The sequence below is a fragment of the Typopeltis vanoorti genome, chromosome 15 (genome assembly GCF_054136105.1).
Source record: "Typopeltis vanoorti isolate ZY-2024b chromosome 15, IOZ_Tvanoo_1.0, whole genome shotgun sequence".
NCBI lineage: Eukaryota > Metazoa > Arthropoda > Arachnida > Uropygi > Thelyphonidae > Typopeltis > Typopeltis vanoorti.
In genome coordinates, this window is record NC_143563.1 from 33,421,607 (window position 1) to 33,444,126 (window position 22,520).

Genomic DNA, 22,520 nt, shown 5'->3' on the forward strand with positions numbered 1-22,520 from the left:
TTATGTAAATACCTTCCAGTATATGAGTGGGTTTTCTACACACCTACAGACTGGGGAGAAGGGAGAGATTGTTTTGGATTACAACCAAAGCAACTAAGGGTACAAAGCAAATGTCTTTATGACTATAAATTGCATGTGTTGTTCTGGCCAGTTTACCTGAGTTTCCAGGAGGGGAACCTTTCCACCTCCTATGAGACCAGTTAACTCGCCTTCAACTGAAAAGCCATGATAAAGGTTCTTTGTGTTCTAAATGAGATTCAAATACCAGTCTTTCCAATCAATGGGGGGGGGGGGGAGTATACACCAACTTCAAGATGGAAAAACCAGTAAAGCTAGAACTGTCAATGCCTGATCCTTGATGAGATCTCTCGCCAGTTCATTCAATTCTCTTTCATACAGATATTCAGTTTCTGTCACCTGCATTTTTTACAAATATTTCCATGGACACTGTTTATCAGAATTGACGTCGATAATTCCCCTGCTCTCTTCTAAATCTGTTAACACACACACACAATAGCTATTCAACACCCCCTTTCATAGTTCAACTCCAAAAACTGACACAACAATTTCATTTTCTCTTCATTCATTCCTTCTACTGCTCTGGAACCATCATTTTTTTTTATTTTTTATTATTATTATTCATGTTTTGCTATTCAATATATATTTCTATACTCAGTTAGTTTGACACCTTTAACATTACTTCCAATGTCACTATTTTTGGAATGTGCCATCCTTACCTTCAAAAATATCTGGATGTCAGATTAGTAATCTTCCAAATATGATAAATTTTAATTAGTAAATTAACTATTAATTTTAGCCTACAGGCTGGAGTACAGGGGAAACTCCATTACCACAAAATTATTTCTATGTTTACTTAATTATTTAATATCAAAAGCTACATAAAGATTTCAGAAAATCGTAACTATATTAAATTTTTTTTTCTTTTTGTGAAAATTACTCCAACTTTTCACATGGTTAGCATGTGAATAGGAACATCTATAAATATATAATCATATGCATTAAAGTGATCTACCAAAGTTGATCAGCTAAAGATGATAATCATATGAAATGATAAATGTTCCATTAAAAAAAAGTATTCTTAATTTTTACTACTACTACAAATCACTTACATGTTTTTGGAGATGGTGGTGGAGTTGCATCTGGATCAAATTTTTTGTGGTCTTTCTTCATTCCTTCATGAATTTTGGCAGCGCTATAAGATGTATATGGCACAGCTGCCATCGAAAAATCTGTAAAATATGATTAGTTAAAATATTTACGCAGTTACATTTAAATAGATTAGTCCATTTAGGATAATTACTTAAATGGTAGTGGACAATGAAACTAGAAGTTAAATAAGCTATTCAATTTACAGTTTTAATTTCTAATTTTTACTAGAAAACTAATTATTTTCTTCCATTTACCATCCATTAATTACGCAATATTATGAAGGACAGAGTGCATATGTGAAATAATAAAAATGTGAGCATGCTGCAAGTTGCACACATCACATGCATACATATTTCTAGTACATTTAAAGCTTTTAAAATTGAATTCAATAAAAAAAAAAGTTCACTTTGAATATATGAAGATCCTCAACAGCTGAACTTCCACTTTCGTTATGTGTGCAAAAATAAGTTTCCCCTTTCTAAAGAAAATTCTTCCGTGTGTTGAGGCTTAAGTGCTGTGAGGACATCATATTGGAGGTTTAATGAAATATATACAGCACTCTTCTAATATTTCATCTCAGTCACTGAGACATCTTCAGGGATTACAAAAAACTAATGTAACACATACTCAAATACAACACAATACCTATTATGCCATATTTGAGTGTGTTACATTTTTTTATAAGTATTAAAATCAGTTTTAATCCTTTCCGAGTGCTGTATATATTCCATTAAGCCTCCAACATAACAAATTCTTCCTTGCAATAAGCTTGCTCTTTCACCACAATCTTATTATAAGGAAAGTCTCCCAGTGAATGATCTTATTCAGTGTTCAGAAACGATGATAATGATTACATATCTGCTAACCTTCAGGAATAAAACTCAAGAGACTGATTTTAAATTTGAAAAATCAGGGCAACATAAATATGCAGCAAGAGATTATACTTAAGGATGTGCATCAAAAGAAGAAAATGGACAGGATTTTCAGTGTGCTGCCAAATTTACAAAGTCTTGAGTAGAAGAGAGCAGATTATAAATAAAATAATATTAGGGACCACAAGATGGCAGCACTTGTCAGCCGCCTCTCTTCACCGGATAGTGTTAGTGATAGTCTTGGGCTCTATCTCTAATTGGCCTCTGTGGAGATTGAAGTGCCCCCTCTTAGTCTTCAAGTTAGATAGGGTTAAAATGGCCTTACCTACTCCATGTAAGGGAGTTGGATTAGCAGTTTTGTTTTGTTAATATCCAGAATATGTGGAAAGAAAGGCTTAGAGTTTGTGTATGTTTGATGGCAGAAAGAATGAGTATATGGGTAACTTCTCACTATCAAAACTTTAATGGAATTTAATGGTTACAACCCTCATCAAATCCAGCAGATAATTGACTCCTATTTTCCAACACCTCAGGATTCTTTGACAGACTGCAGTCTTCCAATCCCTTATATGCCTAGTATCTCTGAACTTATTGGTAGAATTTTGAAAAAGTATCACCTTATTCCCAAATATTTTCCTATCAACAAATTTCTCATCTGTTGTCATCTGCCAAAGACAAATTGTCACCTCTATTATTAGCAGGCATTTACCAGATACCTTGTGAATGTAATCTGACATAATTTGGGCAGACAGGCTGTTCTGTGAAAAAAAAGAATTAATGAATAACAATATTATATTGAATACATGAAATCCCAAAAGTCTGGTCTGGCACAACATAGTATTGACACTAAACAGTATCCAGTGGGATGAAGCTCATCGTCTCCATAGAAGCAATTTTAAATATGAACGAATTTTTAAAGAAAGTTGCAAAGCCCTTTTACATCAGCAAAATCTGAATCGGAACAATTGTCTCTCTCTCCCAAAAGTTTGGGAGATTCTCATTTTATGTAACCATCAAAAATAGTTTTAATATTATTTATTAATATATTAATTCTATTATGCAGCAACCATTTTTAATTGGTAAACCAATTGTTGTATGTACCTTGTATTCCTGTTTGATTTGCTTGTTCCTATGCATTATTTTCGATACGATATATTCTGTGCTGTCATTTCATTAAAATTAATTGCTGTGGTTATTGTGTAATTTGTTGTTAAAAAGGATTACAAGTTGCAATTACTTTGAGAGATTTTATACATCAAAATCAAGATAAAGAACATTTCTCCTAATAAAATAATCAAATGCTAAAGGACACAGTTGCAAATTCCAATTAACTAATTATACAAGATAAAAATTCTTGAGACAAGAGCTTACTTACATAAGTATTGATGAAATGGTACAGGTAGTTGTACACACTTACTGGCCAGGATGCCAACTTCAGTATTAACTGAATTTCTTAGAGATAACACAATGGACAGCTTCAGTATGTCAAACCTTTAAAGAAAAACTACAGTATAAGTTTTCATCCCTAGAATTCATATTACCTATATTTATACAATTAAAACCAATTTATCATGTGACTAATTTGCTTTCAGATAAAAAGATAGAACAGAATTTCAAGATTAACTAGTTATATTCTTAATACTTTCTAATAAAATTGTGAAATAATAAAAGCTAAAAATAATAGCCTAAAATTTCAACAACCCAAAACAAAAGTTTTGATTCATTTAATTTGATTTATATTTCACTTAGTGTCAAACAGTTATATGGTTTTACTCTACAGCAGCAGTTCCGAACATATTTTTAATCACAGAACCCTTTCAACTTGATAAAAAAAATTTTTTGGAACTGACAATTTTTACTGAATATAAATAAAACAACAAATCAAAAATAATTTAGTGAAAAAAAAAAAAAAACACATTAATAATGGAAAAGCAAATATTATTAATTCAAACTGGTAATTAATGTGAAGGATTAAACTTTTTTTCTTTCAATATTCTTTAATTTTAATTGTGGACAGCTGAATTCTAATATCAGGAGTAGCATTCGACTTACTTCTGTATTTCGTTTTTGCTGCAGTGTAAAGCAAAAATCTGCTTTTACACAAATATGTGGTACTAAATGGCAACAAACAATGAATTACCTTTTTGAATAAATTTGAATATTCTTCTCTTAAGTCAACACCAAAATTCGTTTAATGAAACTTCATTAAATTTAATTTTTATTTGGCTGTTTGATGTAAAGTCGATGAGATTCTCAATTTTTAAAGTAGATAGTTCCTCTGGTTTTTCTTTAATATTGAAAGGATTGAAAACCCAATAGTTATTGTCATCTTTTAATAGAAAAAAGTATTCATTTAATGCCACATTTCTTGATTTTGATGACAATTTTTTTTCAAATTTTCTTGTCAATTTCACAGTTTGATTCCTGTAAAAAGTCATTTAAAGCTGCAAATGGATCCATATTATTCTTTCAAGTCATGGTCCAGTATTGTAACTTTTGTAATAATGATCATAATTTATCTTTTGTGTTGAAAACATCATTCAATTTTGTGAATATATCCACCAGATAAGCAATTTGACTCAACCACGAAATGTTTCTGAAGCGAACTGCTAATAAAAATTTGTCCTTGTGTAAGACTATAGTGAGCTCTTCTTGTAATTAGAACAATCTGAGAAGAACTTTGCCACATGATAGCCATATAATTTCAGCATGTACCAGCAAAGATGTTGGTTGCCCATATCTTCACATATAATTTTGAATAATCTTGTTTTTAATAGTTGTGTTTTAACAAAGCTAATAATTTTCACTGTTTCATCTAAAATACATTTTAAAGATGAAGGGATATTTCAAGCAACTAGTGCATATCTATGAAGAACACAATGACTACTCGTATACATTTTAGCAACATTTTTAATTTGTGTTACTGTCCCTTCCACAGATCTTATCATTGACTTTGCACCATCACTACATTTCTCCCAACTTATTCCACGAGTCTTCATAATATCGTCTATACATTTAAATATAATTTCTCCTGTTGTATTGGTTAGTAAATTTTCGCAGAGTAACATGTCTTCTTCAACAGAATTATTGTAGTAATAACGAATGAAAATCAATAAAATTTATAGGTTTGCAATGTCCTTTGTCTCATTAATTATAAAGAACACTCATCGCATGACTGAAGTCTTAGACTAAGTTCCTACTCAATATCCTTAGCCAGATCATGAATTCTGCATGAAACTATTATTTGAGAAAGAAATTGTATCAATTTGTTGACAGGATTTCTCACTGAACATATGTTGAACAACATTTTTGATGCATGATTTTAAGAGTTCCAGAAATTGTATGTGCTTCACATGAGAACACTATATGGTCACTTACTTTGTAGGAAGCTGCCCTTTCGTTATCCGACAACATTTTCAACTTAAAATGTTTAGTTTTGTCAAGAAACTCAAGTTTTCTTTCAAAAAATTTGACATCTTTATTTTTATATTCTGAATGGTTTGTTTCAAAATGTCTGCACAATTTACTGGTTCTAATGAACTATGATAATAGTTTATTACATAACATACATACCACATTAGGGGCCTCGGGATTTCCTGTGGTCATGAATCCAAGTAATAATAACTTGAGTTGTTTTTTATGACTTAGCAATGGTTTAGTGTTGATAAACAACACTCCCTTTTCCTCGCTTCATCTGCTATACAAGTAATGCCAGTGCCAAGATCTGTATTTTGGTCTGTATATGATCTGTATATCAGTATCTGCTATACCAGTCCCCTTGTCACTAGAAACATGTGAAGTACTTGATACACTTTTTTTTTTAAAACTCCTTCTTTCAACCAATGATCCATGATATTTTAATTTGTGGTATACACAATCATAATATTATAAATTTATACAATGCTCACTTTATTTTAATATGAAAAGTATAAGACATCACAAAATGATTGCAGTGCAAAATACCATCGATCTATGACTGGTATGCTTGATGCCTCACCTCACTACAGATGATTTCGTCAGGGGATGACTCAACTAATGGTGAGAGAATCAAATGCAAATATTCAATTCATTCATCCACCACTTGACTCAATGGATTTTATTGAAATTTTTGAAACTTTATTTAAATAAATTTTTCACACATATTTTGAACTATTCATTAGAGATCAAAAACTAATTTCATTGCAGACCCCCAAATTTTATTGACAGAATCCTAGGGTTCTGCAGAACACAAGTTTGGAACCACTGCTCTATAGTCATCATCTTCTGTTCAAAAAGTTTAAAAATTAGTCAAGCTTTCTTTCCATACTATAGAAATATTAGATCTCTTCTTTGCCGTTAGCTCCTAACATCAAATCCCGGAAGTAGTCTTTCCATTTTTTTTTTTTTAAATCAATCGTACACAAAAGCAGTCTCAAGGCCCATAAAAGATAGTGTAATGTGTGGGCAAGTGATCAAAGAGAAGAAAGGAATCTCCTAATGTGTCCCTTGAAGAGCTAGAATTTGTATACGTTGGAGAAGAAGGTATGGAAGAAAACTATTTCAGAGGAGAGAGGTATGTGAAATGAAGGAAGAGGATGACACAAAAATATAATCTTATGGTCACATTTAAACCACCAATGAAAATAAGTATACTAAGCTCTTCTAAAGATCCCATTCCTTCCATCTCTTATCATCCAGGTGTGTATACCAGATCTGTTGCCTCTAACCTACCCTACATAAGTGAAACAGGCTGTACAATCCCTAAACAGAAAGAAGAACATAAATGACACATCAAGTACCTTCATCACAGAAAAGCAAGTCTTTCTGACAGTCACTTGAAATATTCTACCAGAATGGCTTAAAAGGCCCAGTCCTTACATCAGACCAAAACATGGTACAAATAAATATTCAAGAAAGTTTGTGAAATGCTTATCAACCAACCAAATCTTAACAAGAATGATGGCTTTAAAGTCCCTAGGATTTGGATGGCTCACCTAAAACTTAGATAGCATCTAGAAAAAGAAGAATCCACTTAGTGAATACCAGAAGAAAAGAAATTTAATTGGATAACAACATAGCAATTCTCAAGAGCAAATAGAAATTTAAAGTAACAGGACTATAAGAAACAAATAAATGCTGATATGATTTCACTAAGATTTCATTTTTCCCACTAGAAGTCAGGTTATGGTAACAGTTGAATAAACAGTTATTCTCAGCCAACTTGTAGCTTGTGATCCTGTATATATGTGCATGTGTTCCTGAAAATGACCTTGATATAAAGATCAAAACATCTAATTTTATTTTAATTTTTAATTAAAGTAATTTCTTAAACAAGGTAGTGTGTCTCCATAATTATTCATAATGATTACTGATAATCATGCAGCCCATCAAGAAAGAATCATTTCCATGCTGCAGAATTAATATTCTTCCTGTATCACCTAAAAGTAATACAGGATGGATGTTAATTCTGGAGTGCAAGCTCTTAGTAGAATTGGAAAGATACCATTTGGGCTGGAGGACTTATTAGAATCAAGGCTATTGAGTATTTTTCTGATGTCTTTCTGTCAAAAGATTAGAGGAAATATCTAAACAAAAGTTGAAAAATAAGATGATACCAAGAAGTCACCTGCTTCATCTTTAGGAATGTTATGTTTTAACCTCTTCCTCATTCTGATGTTGCCATCAGAATGAGGAAAGAAAGTTGAAACACAGTAGGGCAGAAATGTTGCCCAACAGCTCTGGCAAGAGACTAGGCTCAACTTCCATTTGAGCAAGAGGAAAGCTTGGCATTTGGCCCTTACAAAGTCAACTTCAGATATGCATACAATTTGTTTGCAACTGTTATGGGCAGCAGTGTAAGCTAAATGAACAGCTAGAGTCTTTAGCTTGGGCTATTGAGAGTTGTTGCATTTTTTTCTTGGACTGTTTTGGCACACTTATTGAAAAATGCACAAGTCTAAAGACTTGGAAAAACAAAGAATAACAAAGGCAATCATCATCCCAGCAAGTATATTCTCGTAGACAGGCTTATAAGTTGGTTATGCATTATTAAAACACTTAAGGAAATGAACAACGTAGTTAAGGATATAAATTAAATTATACTTTAAAAAATATTTTCCGATATTTCGGCAACATCACGTTGCCATCTTCTAAAGGAACTTACAAAAAAAGGCACGTGCATGTAGGCACTACAAACACAGTAACTGGGAATGAAGAGATGAAGCTATTGTTCTCCTAAAAGTCCTGATGGTGCCCTCTAGCAGGCTAAGTAGGTGTTCTTGGCCGTTGGGCTGAAGGTGTGCTGATGTAAGCCTCCCAAATTTGGGGCAGTCGTATACAACCAAATTTGTTGAGGTTTGGAGAATTTCTTAGGGCTGAGGCTGATTCCATAAATAGTCTTTCGAATTTGTATTTGCTACGGTGTATTACTGTAGCTTTCTTCCACCGTATTCTGTGGCGTGTATCCAGAGCATGGTCTGCAAGACCAGAATGGCTGGACTTGTGAAACCGGATGTAGTCCTTGTGTTCAGAAATTCTGATATTCGCTGTCCTGCCTGTTTGGCCAAAGTAAGACAGTTTACAACTTCAAGGGACCTGGTATACATCAGGTAGGTCTAGGGGAAGTGGTTGGTCTTTAGTGGAGCAGATAAGGGATGCCAATTTTCTGTAAGGTTTGTAACAAGAGGTCAGGTCATGCTTTTTTAAGATTTTGGTAATCTTTTCCGAGGTGCCTCGGATGTAGGGAATGGTGATAGATTTAGAGTAATCCTTGTTGTGGAGGGGGGGAGGAGATCTGTGGTTTGTAGGTTCTAATATTTTTTGGACTTTTTTTTGGGGGGGGTAGCCATTGGCTGAGAAAATGTTGAGGATGTGATTTAGTTCAGTGTTTAAGGCCAAGTCGTTTGAACAGATTAGTTTAGCCCTGATGTATAGTGTTTTCACTACTCCATATTGTTGTGAGGGGGAGCGGTGGAATTGTTGGTGAATGTATCTGCCTGTATGGGTGGGTTTTCTGTAAACTGAGAAAACCAAGGTTCCATTAGGCTGGCGGGTGACTAGTGTGTCTAGGAAAGGGAGGCTGTTTTTTTCCTCTTTTTCCAGGGTGAATTTGATTCTGGGGTGTTGGTTGTTTAAGTATGTTAAGAAGGAGAGAAGTGTTTCAGAGCCATGTGGCCAAATAGCGAACACATCATCAACGTAGCGAAGCCATATGGTTGTTTTTTGTGGGGCAGAGGCTGAGGCTTTTTCTTCAAAGGTCTCCATAAAGAAATTGGCCAAGGGTGGGGAGAGTGGTGAACCCATGGCTGTCCCCTCTATTTGTTTGTAGAATTTTCCCTGCCAAACAAAATAGCCTGAGTTCATTGTGAACTGAAATAAGGCTGAGATATCGGGAGAAAATTTAGCTTGGATTAGCTCTAAAGTTTCCTTGAGTGGGATATTTGTGAATAAAGAGGAGACGTCAAAGCTGACCATTATGTCAGCGTGTTGGAGTGTAAGGTTTTCTATACTGGCTTTGAAATGGGCTGAGTTTTTTTTATGTGCGATGGTGTGTTGCTTCATCTGAACAATAGCTTCATCTCTTCATTCCCAGTTACTGTGTTTGTAGTGCCTACGTGCACGTGCCTTTTTTTTGTAAGTTCCTTTAGAAGATGGCAACGTGATGTTGCCGAAATATCGGAAAATATTTATTAAAGTATAATTTAATTTATATCCTTAACTACGTTGTTCATTTCCTTAAGTGTTTTAATAACCCAGCAAGTATAATTAAACTAAACTTATTACAAGTATAATTTCAGTTACTAGATCAGAATGCTAACGGGAGAGTGGAAAAATAATAATAATAATAATAAGACTATGGAAAAGAGGCATAGAAATCCCAAAGGTTATCCCAATTGGCACCATTGGAGTACCATAGAATATGAGGCTGAGAATGGCTGAAAGAAGGATGACCTGTGGGAAAAGAAACCTCAATAAGAATATAGTCAGGGTTGCTACGATGAGAGCCAACATCAGTATATTTGGAGGGTTTATTTAGAGCAGAGTTTTTCAGAGTGTAAATACATGTATCCCCCCCCCACACACACACCCAGGGGTAGACAAAAGGACTTTACTTTTTCTTCTTTTTTTTTTTTTCTTTTATATTTTGGTCACTATTGTTGTAGATAAGTGAGGGCTGTTCTATAATTAATTTTTCAATAACTGAAAAAATCTACAGGAATTTCTAAACAAAATTTGTCTCTTGGAATGTATCGACTGACCTCCATTTGGCTGTGTCTGGACGTATAATCGCATTCCAACTCAGTGGTTCGAATTTAAATAGTTTGAACCATGCAGTCTGAATTTTCTGCTAAATTTCATTAGCCTCATTAAACTTTTTCTTTATTACTGAAAATTTAAATTTCATAATTTTTGTACGATTTTCACATACTTGTGATCCATTATAATGCAAATATTAAAAAATAAATACCCTTATGATTATTTGGGTTTTGATTAAAATATAACTTCTAAATTGTCTTTGCTTGAGGGGGGGGGGGTATGCTGGTGTTACTAAAATTTTTAAAGGAGTATGCGGATACTGAAAGTTTGGGAAACACCGATTTAGAAGAGTGGTTAGGAAAAGGTTAGGAAAAGGATTGTGGAAGAATAATGGATTATCTGGAATTCTGGTAGTAGGTTCAAAAAAGTTTGGGAGTCTCCATAACTCAGTCCATACAGATGAAGCTCTTTGGTTAAAAAATAAATTTATTTATTTATTTATTTACGCATATGGCTTTGTGAAACTGGCAAGTGAAATATACAATCACAATTTCCAGAAACAAATGATGAAAATCTTAACATGTAAAAGCTCATTACATAAAAGGCACAAACTGAGTCTTCCTTTTTTTTAAAAAAAAGCAAAAGTAATTTGTTATAATCAAGCCAGGGAAAATTATCATCCTACTGCACCAAATATGACAAGACTGTATGTTCTCTCAACACATTACAACACAAATGTAGCTGTATCCGAGAGCAGATGTGACTTGTGTGAAAATCTTGATCCATTAGAGAAAACCCTTTTCACTTGCATCATCATCTTCTAGCATAAGGAGGAGTTCTGCTGATCTGTTTCCTCCATAACTACCACCAGTGGTGTACTCAGGGAGGGGGCCAAGGGTCCCCCCCCCAAAAAAAAAAGCAAAAGAAAAAAACACTAGAAATTTTCCAAAAATCTTTTCCTAATTAAAATTCTTTTTTTTAATTTATGTTGTGTCTTCTATTTCTATACTACTTAGGAATTAGTAGCCACATAAGGTGAGAATACCTATAGCTTTTGGGAATCCCAGCCGCTGTGAATGCAAGGCGAACGAAGTAGTGCTACTTCGTTCGCCGAGTGCTACTTCGTTTGCCCAAGCCGAGCCAGAGGAGATCACGGATATCATGTATTGGCAGTCACTACAGATGCTCAGTCATAGGTCGTATGCAATGTAGTGTGCCTTCTCAAATCGTCTACTCAACTCGTTCCCCCCCAAGATTAAATCATGAATGCTCTTCCCCACCAACAAGATTAAATCTTGAGTGCTCGGCCCCCTCCAAGATTAAAGCTTGAGTGCTCGGCCCCCCTCCAAGATTAAATCTTGAGTGCTCGGCCCCCCTCCAAGATTAAATCTTCAGTGCTCGACCCCCCTCCAAGATTAAATCCTGAGTGAGCTACTGACCACTGCCTCTACCATACCAACTACAGGTCAATGTCCAGTCTGGAAAGCCAATCCAAGGCCTCATCTGTCACCTTGTGGATGTCCTGTAGGCCACCACCGTGAAATTGGCACCATAGGCACTCATACACAATATGAGCAATTGTCTGAGCCACGGGAGGACAATCACAATAAGGGTGATCTAACAGCCCCCATTTATGCAGTAGGTAGCCACATCTGCCCTAGGTAGTTCTGATCCTGTTGATTGATGACCAACTCTTCCTAGGAAGAGTAAAACCAGGCTGTAGAACACAGGGATCTTCTACCAGGAAGCCATTTGTTGGGAGATTGTTGGACCAGTATTCTCTCCACATGTCAGGTGTTGATGGCAGGGCAGCTGAAGAGAGTTCGTCCATGGACCAGAGAGGCTTTCTAGATTTTAAGCAAAAACTAGGTGGATTTATGAGTCTGGTGCAGGGGCAGGAGTGGGTTGCTCATTGCTTTATTAAATTCTTTAATCGAGGCTTGTCTTCTCCGTATGTTTGGTGGAGCAATGTTAGATAGGACAGGCAGCCAAGAGGAGAGAGGTGCTTCTCACTGTCCCACTAATTGTGCGCATAGTAGAGTTTAGCTGGGTGTCTATAATGTTAGTGTGTGCACTTCTTTCCCGCACAGGGGTACAATATTCTGCTGCAGAGAATGCAAGGGCTAGTGCAGACGACCCCAGGACTTCTGCACCACAACCCTAGGTTGTTCCAGCAAGCCTTGAAATGATATTGTTTCTCATTTTAATTTTATTGGACAGGTTGGTGATGTGCCTTTTATAGGTTAGGCTTCTGTCCAGCTCACTCCAAGGTATTTCGGGCGAGGCTCGTGTTCTACCATTTTTCCACTTTCTGTGGAAAAATGGTTGAGGTGTCGATTCACCTCTGCATTGTTCAGGTGAAATACTGTGGACACAGTTTTTGTTGGATTTGGCTTCAGTACCACTGCTTGAAGTACTCTTCCAGGATGTTCAGGTCTGTGTTCAAGGTTGATTCCAGGTTGGCAAAGGAGATAGATTGATGTAGGATCGCTAGGTCATCAGCGTACATATACTTGCTTGAGCTGGTATGTGGTAAGTTGTACACGTAGATGTTAAAAAGTAAAGGGGGATAACACAGTGTCCTGAGGGAGACCGTTGTGAAGGAATCTGGGCCTGCTCTTTTTTCCGCCAATATTGACCCGGATCTTTCTGTTGGAGAGAATGGATTCAAACAGCTGGAAAGTTTTTTTGCACCTTATAATATTTCCTAGCTTTAGGAGGAGGCCCCTGATCCAGAATGTGTCATAAGCTGATGTTAGGTCAATGAAAGTGGCTCCAGATTTAAGTTTCTTCTGGAAGCCTGCTTCAATCTGTGTCGTCGGGGCCAGGACCTGGTCACAGCAACTTTTTCCTGTCCTGAAGCCAGCTTGTTCAATCAAGAGTGCTCTTTTGATGAGTGGTGAAATTCTTTTAAGGAGAATTCTTTCAAAGAGCTTGAAGGTGGAGCAAAGCAAGGAGATAGGGGGATAGGTCATAGATTTTTCACATCATTTGGATCTTTCCCTGGTTTGGGCACGACAATTATTTTGGCTTCCTGCCACAGATTTGGTAGTTTACCAGTCATTATCAAGGCTTTTCAGTTGAAAGGTGAGTTTGCCTGTATTGGAGCTAATAGGAAACGTGGATTTTTTCATCCCACAAAACAGGCAAACAGGCCAGAAGAACACATGCAACTGACAGCATTAGCAGACAATGGAGATAAGATCAGATGGACCATCATAAGCAGTATTAGGTTTCTATGAAGCCAAGTTACTTGGCCATGACAGACCACTCAGCCAAACAAAGGAAAGATGGGATAGTAGTAATAAAAAAAGCAATCTATGTTAGATTACTGACAGCAAACAATTAAGTTCCAAATTGGTCTGTGAAGTTAGAAAAGGAGAGCAAGTTGAAGTTGGAATTGTGAACAATGAAATCTCCAATCAAGATCATCTTCATATTCAGGTAATTAGACTGCTGTATGTGATTAACTTTCAGAGACGGATAACCAAAGAGGTCGGTATAATCATCAGAATTAGAAGAGCAGTACAGGCAGCAAAGGAGGGCAATGAGATCTTCAGTCAAAGCAGATTAAGATTTCTTTGGACTGAGCTAATAAAGTTTTTCTGTCAGTTAAACAGCATCATATTCATAGGTTTCAATGTCTATTTAATAAGAAAAATATGTGTATTAATAACCAGTTTGACTCCTCAAAAACTGTCATTAATATTTCAGGCCATCCTCTATCTAATGATGAAATATGTATTATCAAACTGATATTAGACTATGCAGCAGCTCTAAACACCATTACAATCATGGACTTCATGTATAATATAGATAAAGGCTTTCTTAACTGATCATATAATTTAGCAAGTAAAATAAGATTTCAAGCTGTGTATATTTCAGTTAAATCAATATCTCCTGAAAAAAAGAATTTCAAGCCTTATTTTCTCTGAAACATAATAACAATGGACATTGAAGAATTTATGGAGACAAAAACACACATGTTGAAGTAATTATTTTACTTATAATTATGAAAATAACACTCAACATTTTGATCTTAATATCGAGGTCATCATCAGGAAAACATACATATGCACAGGACACAAGCTACATGACACTATACAAAAGTAAGATAAATCTGAATGCTTTGTTAATCATTTCACTCTAGCATGACCTCTAATGGGAAAAGCAAAAAAATAAAATAAAAATAAATACATTTTTTATACGCATAAGTATAATAATGTACTGATGATAAAAAAAAAAGAAGAAGAAAAGGTTTTTATAGTGGAACTACATTAAACACATCCCTAGAGTCCTTGTATATTTAAGGTTTTCTTGTGTTGGGGTTCTACCATTATGTTCTGGATGCCATATAGGTTGCAGATGGGTCCTCCAGATTCTTGAAATTGCTAATCCATCATTTTTACTGAGATTTGGATGATGTTTCAACATCTCACAAGTTTCCTTGAACTTTCTTTCAAACCAGGTTTTGGTGTGGTGTAGGGACTTTGTGTCTTCCAGTTGATTCTGTGCCATGTTTGAAGTGTATGTCTAACAGGCCCCTCCACTATGGTAAAACAGGTATTACGGTATTATTAGTTAGGATCAATGGTGCTAGGAGAGTCAAGATGGTTATTCGGTATTCTGATTTGCAGAGAGATGAATGCATCAGATCAATGCTTACGGCAAATACTTTTGCAACACTTTCAGTCTTGATTGTAGACCTGGTAAAGGGAAGGCAGTTGAAGTTGTAGACATTAAAGCAGTGGTTAAATTCAGTTGGGGCCCGGCCCCAGAACCTTTTTATGCTCTGGGCCTGGACCCCGAAACATTTTTCTGTTTTGTGACTTTTCTCCCTTTACCGTAATTATGCCTACATTATTGTGTTATTATTCAACAATTGTTCACAGTTCTGAATGTGTATATAAAGTCAATATCAACATTTGCCTGATTACAAATGTGTAATGAAAGGGAGGATGGGGGGGGGGGTGAAGCTTCTGTAATGTGTTATCTTGCATCGACTGACAAGCAAATGTTATTGCAGCGTAGTGTAGCAAAATTTTTATTATTATTATTATTATTCAGGCCTCCATGGAGTCAAAAGACTCATCGAGGAGGAGTATCCCCTAAGAAACACAAAGTCTATCATACCACTCCTTAAACTCATTGGCTGTTCTCGCTCTCACCACTCCATCAGGCAATGCATTCCATGGTTCAACCATCCTTCATGCAAAGAAACCACCTCCTCACCTTCTTGTTCACAGTTTCCTTTCGTAACTTCCAGGGATGGCCTCTTGTCATCACTCCTTCCCGCTGTTCAACCAAGCAAAAGAACTCCCCAGTGTCAATCCTGTAACCGCCTCTCAACAGTTTAAAAGTCACAATCATATCACTCTTCTATCCACCAAACTCTGCAGTCCACATTCCCTCAGCCGATCCTCATAACTATCATTGTACAGTCCTGAAACCATTTTTGTTATTTTGATAGACTCGTAGTGATATTTTGTCTTTTCTAGTTGGCAACACTATCAGCAACAGTCAGTAACCAACAGCAAAACAGCAGATTAGCAGTTGTTTATCAGAGTTTGTGACTATGAGAAGCACAAAGAAAATCGTGTACTATTTTTGTGTTTAGGTAGGCCTACTATTTCAACTATGGATAAATACATTGATACCTTCTTTAAACAGAAAAATAGCTCAATTGACAGTGATACTACAAAACGAGTTTGTAATGGCAGTTTGTGTGTAGTTTCCAAAGAGAAAGAAGTGTGTGATGAATCCACAGAAACACAAGATTCCCATCAGCTGCAATGCGATAATATTAATACGTTGAACGAAAGGAAAGATTTGACGATTTCATTTACTGATATGAGTAAATACATATGTTTCTCTAACTTTATCTTTAAAAAGTACAGTATTATTTTACATTTTATTGTATATTCATTCAAATATCAATAAGATAATAATTGTTCAATGTTTCTGCAGTCTAAATAAGTTAAATTCGAAATTTACTAAGGAATTTGAGTTATTTATTTCATCTTTATTGTATTTTCATGTTTTTCTTTTCTGCATTTACGTAACAAGCTGAATAGGCCTACTGTTTTTTCATCGCTCATATAACTTAATGTTATCTTAAATTGAATGATATTTTAATATGTTAAAAGTATTATATTAATTTGTAATTTTGTATTTGATGTTTCTGGTGGTGTGGAAGAGAAGGCCTGATGGCTTTAACTCCACCAGAATAAATAAATAAAATTTAAAAAAATGTTGCAACAATCCAGCAACAGCCTCACATTTATGATTCTTACTTTAAGGGCCCTGGAGCTTATTCATTTAGAATTTAATCCCTGCATAAAGTCATCTAAGGTGACTTCATTGTTTGAGTAGTTGGACTTTTGCAGAAAATCAACATTTAAGGATATGAAGTCAAAAAGGACAGTGATTTTTAAAGGCAAAACAGTAAAGACAACAGATAAATGTTAATGAATGGAGCAAGAAATTAAGCCAGCTGGTTGGTTTATTGGCACAGGGTCATACTGCACCATAGCAAAGGTTACAGCATACACAAAGTATTAATAGTCAAAAAGAGATAAATCAGTAAATAATATGCATGTATGTACAAAAATTAGGTTAAGTGACTAAAAACACCTCTGTAGCGCAATTGGAAGAACGACAGTACGTTGCACCATTTGATTGGAAAACGCCCAACTTCGATTCTCGTCATGACGGGAGGAATCTTTATATGGATTTTTTCAACTGAAGGTGAGTTAAATGATCTCATATGGAGGTAGCAGGATTTTTTCCTCCCAGAAACTCAGGTTTTTCATCCTGCATTCAGACAAATCAGCCCTTCAGAACATGCAATTTACAGACAAAAAAAAAATACTAGTGGTGTGGGCAGATGGTGTTGATGTAGATAATGATGGTAGTAGAGGTTCGGTGTAGTTGGTGGATGGGGAGGGGTGGAGGTGGAAATGGAGAATTCTAGAATAGGTGTCCTCCCTTGATGAGTCTTTGGACTCCTTGGAGGTGTCATGAAATAAATAATAACTAAAATTTATAAACAAATGTTTTTGTATAAATTAAATCTTTGTAAAAAGTTAAAAATGTCATGCAATTTTTCTGAGTCTGATAACATCTGCCTGAGTATATATGGCTCAGCTAGATGGGTAAAAATCTGCATGTTGAGCCTTAAGTTCTGTGAGGACATCATGTTGGAAGTTTAATGGAATATTTTCAGCACTGGGAAAGGATTAGAACTAATTTTAATGCTTCCAATATTTCGTCTCAGTCACTGAGACATCTTCAGGGATTACAAATAACTTTTGTAACAACACATTCAAATACAATGCGATACTAAGTGAAACATGTGGGTGACTAAAGTCGTATCATGGTGCACCCTCTATAGGCTTCTGTAGGTAGCCTAGGATATCAAGTGGGATCTCTGATAATTAATGTTTCCCAAATTTTGGGAAGTTTTATGCGACCATATTTATTTAAATTTGGTTGATTTCTGAGTGCTGCTGCAGATTCTAAAAACAGTCTTTCTTTTTTTTGAATTTACTATGGTGGAGCATGGTGGTTTTTTTCCAGGAGATCCTGTGGGTTGTATCCAAAACATGGTCTGCAAGGTAAGATTGACTATAGTCATGATCACAGATGTATGATTTGTGTTCTAAATGGATGGTTGCTGATCTGCCTGTCTGTCCAAAGTAAGCCACCTTGCAGGAACAGGGTACTCTACATACTCCAGGCACTGAGAGAGGAGGGGGGGGGTGATCTTTGGTGGAACAGATAAGGGTAGTAAGTTTACAGTGGGGCTTAAATGCTGTGTGGAGGTTGTACTTTTTTAAGGACCTGGCTATTTTTTTTTTTTTTTTTGATGTCCCACAGATGCAGGGTATGGTGATGGCATTTCTGAAGTACTTCTGAAAAGATGGTTGGGGAATGGGGAAGGAACTGATCTTTTTTTTTTTTTTAATTTTGTCATCGCTGTAGCCATTGGAAAGGAAGGTGTTGTGTATGTGGTTGAGTTCTGTTGAAAGGAAAGTTCCAATGGAACAAAACTTGTGGGCTCTATTGGTTTGAGTTTTAATAATACCATATTGTTGAGAAGGGTGATGGTGGGAGAGTTTGTGAATGTATCTGCCTGTATGAGTAGGTTTTCTATATACAGAGAAGAAAGGTTACCATCAGTTATTTTATGGCACTGTCAGATCATATTCCTAAGGTTAGGATGATAAATAAAGTAGGATGAAATGGACAAATCACAGAATTAGCAGGAGCTGCCAAGATAAAAAAATGTTATGGAAGAGATATAAAGAATAGGGTGCTCCTCAGCAACAAAAGAGTACAAGGCACATGACAGAAGGGCAACTATTGTAGTAAGGAAGGAAAAACTGACAGAAATTATTATTATTATTAAGTGACACCTCCAGGGAGTCCAAAGACTCATCGACAACTCTGTCTCTACCACTCATATTGACCAACAACAATTAACCGCAACTACACCAATGCCACCTACTGCCCATCACCACAACCACTAGTATTTTCACAGACATCACAAACATTCATGCCCACAGTGGGATTTGAACCCGCAGCCTTTTGGCTGGAGAGCAGATATGCTAACCACTTGGCCAACTAGGCTGGCATGAAAAGACAATGGCTGAAGCTATAAAGCAAAATGACTAAATAATTTTAGTTATGTCACTAATAGAAGAAAAGCTGAATGCAGACAGCTGCATTTAGTTGCTGGAGATGAAACACATCTGCAGAAAATAGTGAAAATGATTAATAAGAATTTTGTTTAGCATATCTCACAGGAGGATGTTGAAGAAGTAATGAATAACAATAGTAAGGTTTACAGAAGACTAACAGTTCAGGAATGTGAAGTGTTTAGAATTTGCAGCAAGCTTGATATTAATAAGGCAGAAGAAATGGATGGGATGTCACTATGTATAATTAAGAGAATGTGCAAAACAGCTGGAAGTGCCCTTGACTTGGTCGTTTAACAGTCTCAGAAGAGTGGAAAAATAAATTCTTCCTTGTGCAGTGGCACTATGTCATCAGTATCAAACTATACAAAGGTATACAGGATTTAATTGTGAAGGTGGTAGAGAGGCTAGTTAGAATGCAAATCTGTACTGATAATAATGGAAATTTTTTGAGAAAGTAGCATGGGTTTGTTGGCGAGTTTTATGGATTTTGCTAACCATTTCAGAGAGTAGCAAATGACAAACTACTGTTGAAACTGAGTAGGATGGGAATGGATAGTCAGTAGCTTGGTTACAGAAGCTGGCGAGTTATGTATGGGGTACAGTTCTGATGGGGGGGGGGGAGGGATAAGAAGTGAGGACCACAGGGTTTTGTTCTAATTTTTTGATCTACTTGTTTTGTCGTTTAATTTATATATTAATAATATACTTCAAGGTTTGAGAAGAGATAGTCTATTATTTTCTGGATGATTTAGATTAGCAAGAGCAGTGTCAGGAATAGGTTGGTGCATTGGATTGAAGAAAGAGGATGTCACATGAACTTGCTAAGTGCAAAGTCAAGCACTGTGGCCAAAGAAAATGGAACAAGGTTTAATATAATGTAGGAGGCAAGAGATCTGGGTGGATAAAGAACTAAAATTCACAGGACACATTGCAAAAGTTGGAAAGGTTACCCAGAAAGTTTCTGCAGCAATGTGAAGAGCCATAAAAACTAGGTGATAGTTCAATTGTATAAAGCACTAACCAAGTCACATTTCTTTGCACAGATCTGGTTACCTGGTTATATGGGCAATAACATAATATTACAGAGAATGTAGAGGTGGGCAAATAAGATTATCTCTGGACTGTGGAATATTGAGTACAAGGACAGACTTAGGAAACACGGTCTGCAGGGTCTGGTGAGAGGAGCCTATTAGATAAATACGGAGGAATTATTGCACGGGATAATAGGTGATGAAAGAATGCGAGTTCATCCCTGGACTCTGTACTAGTTCCTATCTTGCCCATCCAAGGTATTAGCATACCATAGGTCGACCAACCTTTCATGGGTGGATCCTCCAAAAATATGCATTCTAATCATATTAAGTTAACTTGACTTAACAGATTAGATTATCATCCTATTATAATCAAATCAGAAGACAATATGTGTTTTATGCAACTAACTTTCAGGAAACTAAGTAAATAGTTAGATTTGGTTACAGATAATTTAGATCAGAATATTAAAGCAAAGGACTTATCTAGTTAACAAATTACATTTATATGCTATTTTTAAAATAGCATATAAATGTAATTTGTACGCTAGACTAATATTGATACATAATTTACTCTTGATTTAAACCCAAATATAAAAAATCCTACTAAAAATTAAATGTGACATATTCTTAGAAAAATGTTTATTTTCTTACATCATCTGTATTATATACAACTATAAAATTTATACAGCGTATATGTTCTGTAATGGTGGTCTGCACTTAGCTTGTACTTTTCGCTCTCTCTGTAATGGGTTAAAACAATATTTATTTATACTATTTTTTTTTTTACCCAAACTCTGACAATTACAAAAGCAGTAATGACGTAATCGAAAGTACCCACCCCCCTTCCTCCCTGCTGGCCTTTCAGATTTCAGTGTCCTGGCGCAAGTGCTCCATTTCTCCGTGTTAATGAGACCGATTATTTATCAGCGGGCGTACTAAAAACAAGTGATATCGCTAATTTTTTTTTTTTAAGTGAGCCAAATACTGAGAAAGCAGGATGCTGGTTGCAGTGTAGAAGCAGCTGCTTGGCTGAAATTGTTGAAATCTAAATTTCCCTATAAAATTCGAGCAATAACACTGCTAATAAAATAATAATAATGCTTGTCAAGAGCAGCCAACCATCTGATCAACTTTCTCTGACCAGAGAAATACAGTATCATCAAGCGATGCATTGCGTATAGTTTGATTTCGCATTATTAAATTATCGCGGGAATATAGGTGTGTGCTTGGTGCTTTATCTGTTATTTATAATAAAACAAAGGGAAGACGCTCAGGAATACTTAGTGATGAGTAGACATTTGCAAGAGATATTAAATCTACTAACAACAAACATCGTTTCTTTTTTTCTTTTCTAACTGTAATGTTCCTATTTAAGAAATAAATAAACAAACAAACAAAAAGATGTCATTTCCTCTTCATATTGGATAAATGTACAGCCATAATAGATACTTGTTTGTGAAAATTTAATGTTTCTTTTATAGAACATAAATATTCCATTTAAGATAATGTACACTTCCTTGTATATTCATTTTCATTAAATAAATTTAACTCCTCTGTTGACCTTTATTTGGTAATAATTAATTTCCTCAGACTCGAAAAATATATAAATAAAGCTTACAGTATCTGTAACAGTTTCTCTCGTAGTAAGATGAGATCAGCGATAATAACAAATATTCCTTTTAAACTTGTTAAACGGTAATACCAAACATGCGAGAGCAAGCAAACATTTGGTATCAACACTCCTAACGACAAATTGCTCAAACTTCAGAAGAAAAAACTGTGTTCTTCGTTGACTATTATATATCAAAAATGATTAAAACAGCCTGTAAATATACACGACAGTGCTGCAAACATATAGGTTCTAATTCTCATTTCAAAAAAATTCGAAAAAAAAAAAACGGATATGAAAACAGACATTATAAACAGGCGGTATAATTTGATGCAAGAAAACGGTTTCAGAGGTTCAGAGGATATGATACCTCTGAACCCCCCCGAAATTAATCTCTCTCTCTCTCTCTCTCTCTCTCTATATATATATATATATACACACACACCAGGGCAACTCATTGTAAAGGTGGGTAAAGCTCGGATCACTATTCTTAGTGATCAGAGCTTTACCTTGTAGCAACTTGCATAGTTGATAAGGCTCTGTAGTGAAATACAGAGTAATACAGAGCCTTATCAACTTGCATAGTTGATAAGGCTCTGTATTACTAAAACTTTGGTATTTAGGGTCTAGCTACTCACTGAGGAGACCTCAAAAAAGGTTGAAACTGGTCTGGGTAGTGACCCCACCCATAATGTATTGCAGTATACATCTCTTAGTGAGATGTGCTTTACATTATGGAAAATACTAAGAATAATGATCAGAGCTTTACCCACCTTTACAATGAGTGGCGCTGGTGTTGCACCACCTTTTGATTTGAACTACGTTCAGGCGCAAACTTAACTGTTTGCTTACTTGGGATTAGGAGTAAAATAACCAAGTTTATAAAATTACTTGGTAACCC

The 22,520-nt window shown here is 35.6% G+C and overlaps 1 protein-coding gene across 2 annotated transcripts in view; it reads right to left on the minus strand.

The window, feature by feature from the left end:
- Positions 1-21,823, minus strand: part of LOC150098585 (uncharacterized) — a 106,240-nt gene extending 84,417 nt beyond the window's left edge. The window contains exons 1-3 of one of the 2 annotated variants that reach the window (XM_090404800.1): positions 21,629-21,823; positions 3,418-3,533; positions 1,131-1,250 (exon numbers count right to left, since the gene is read on the minus strand). In XM_090404800.1, coding sequence (XP_090260926.1) covers positions 1,131-1,242 — 112 coding nt within the window. In that variant the 5' untranslated portion in view covers positions 1,243-1,250; positions 3,418-3,533; positions 21,629-21,823. The remainder of the gene's footprint in view (positions 1-1,130; positions 1,251-3,417; positions 3,534-21,628) is intronic. The other variant, XM_090404799.1, reaches the window with a different exon arrangement.
- Positions 21,824-22,520: the final 697 nt, after the last annotated feature.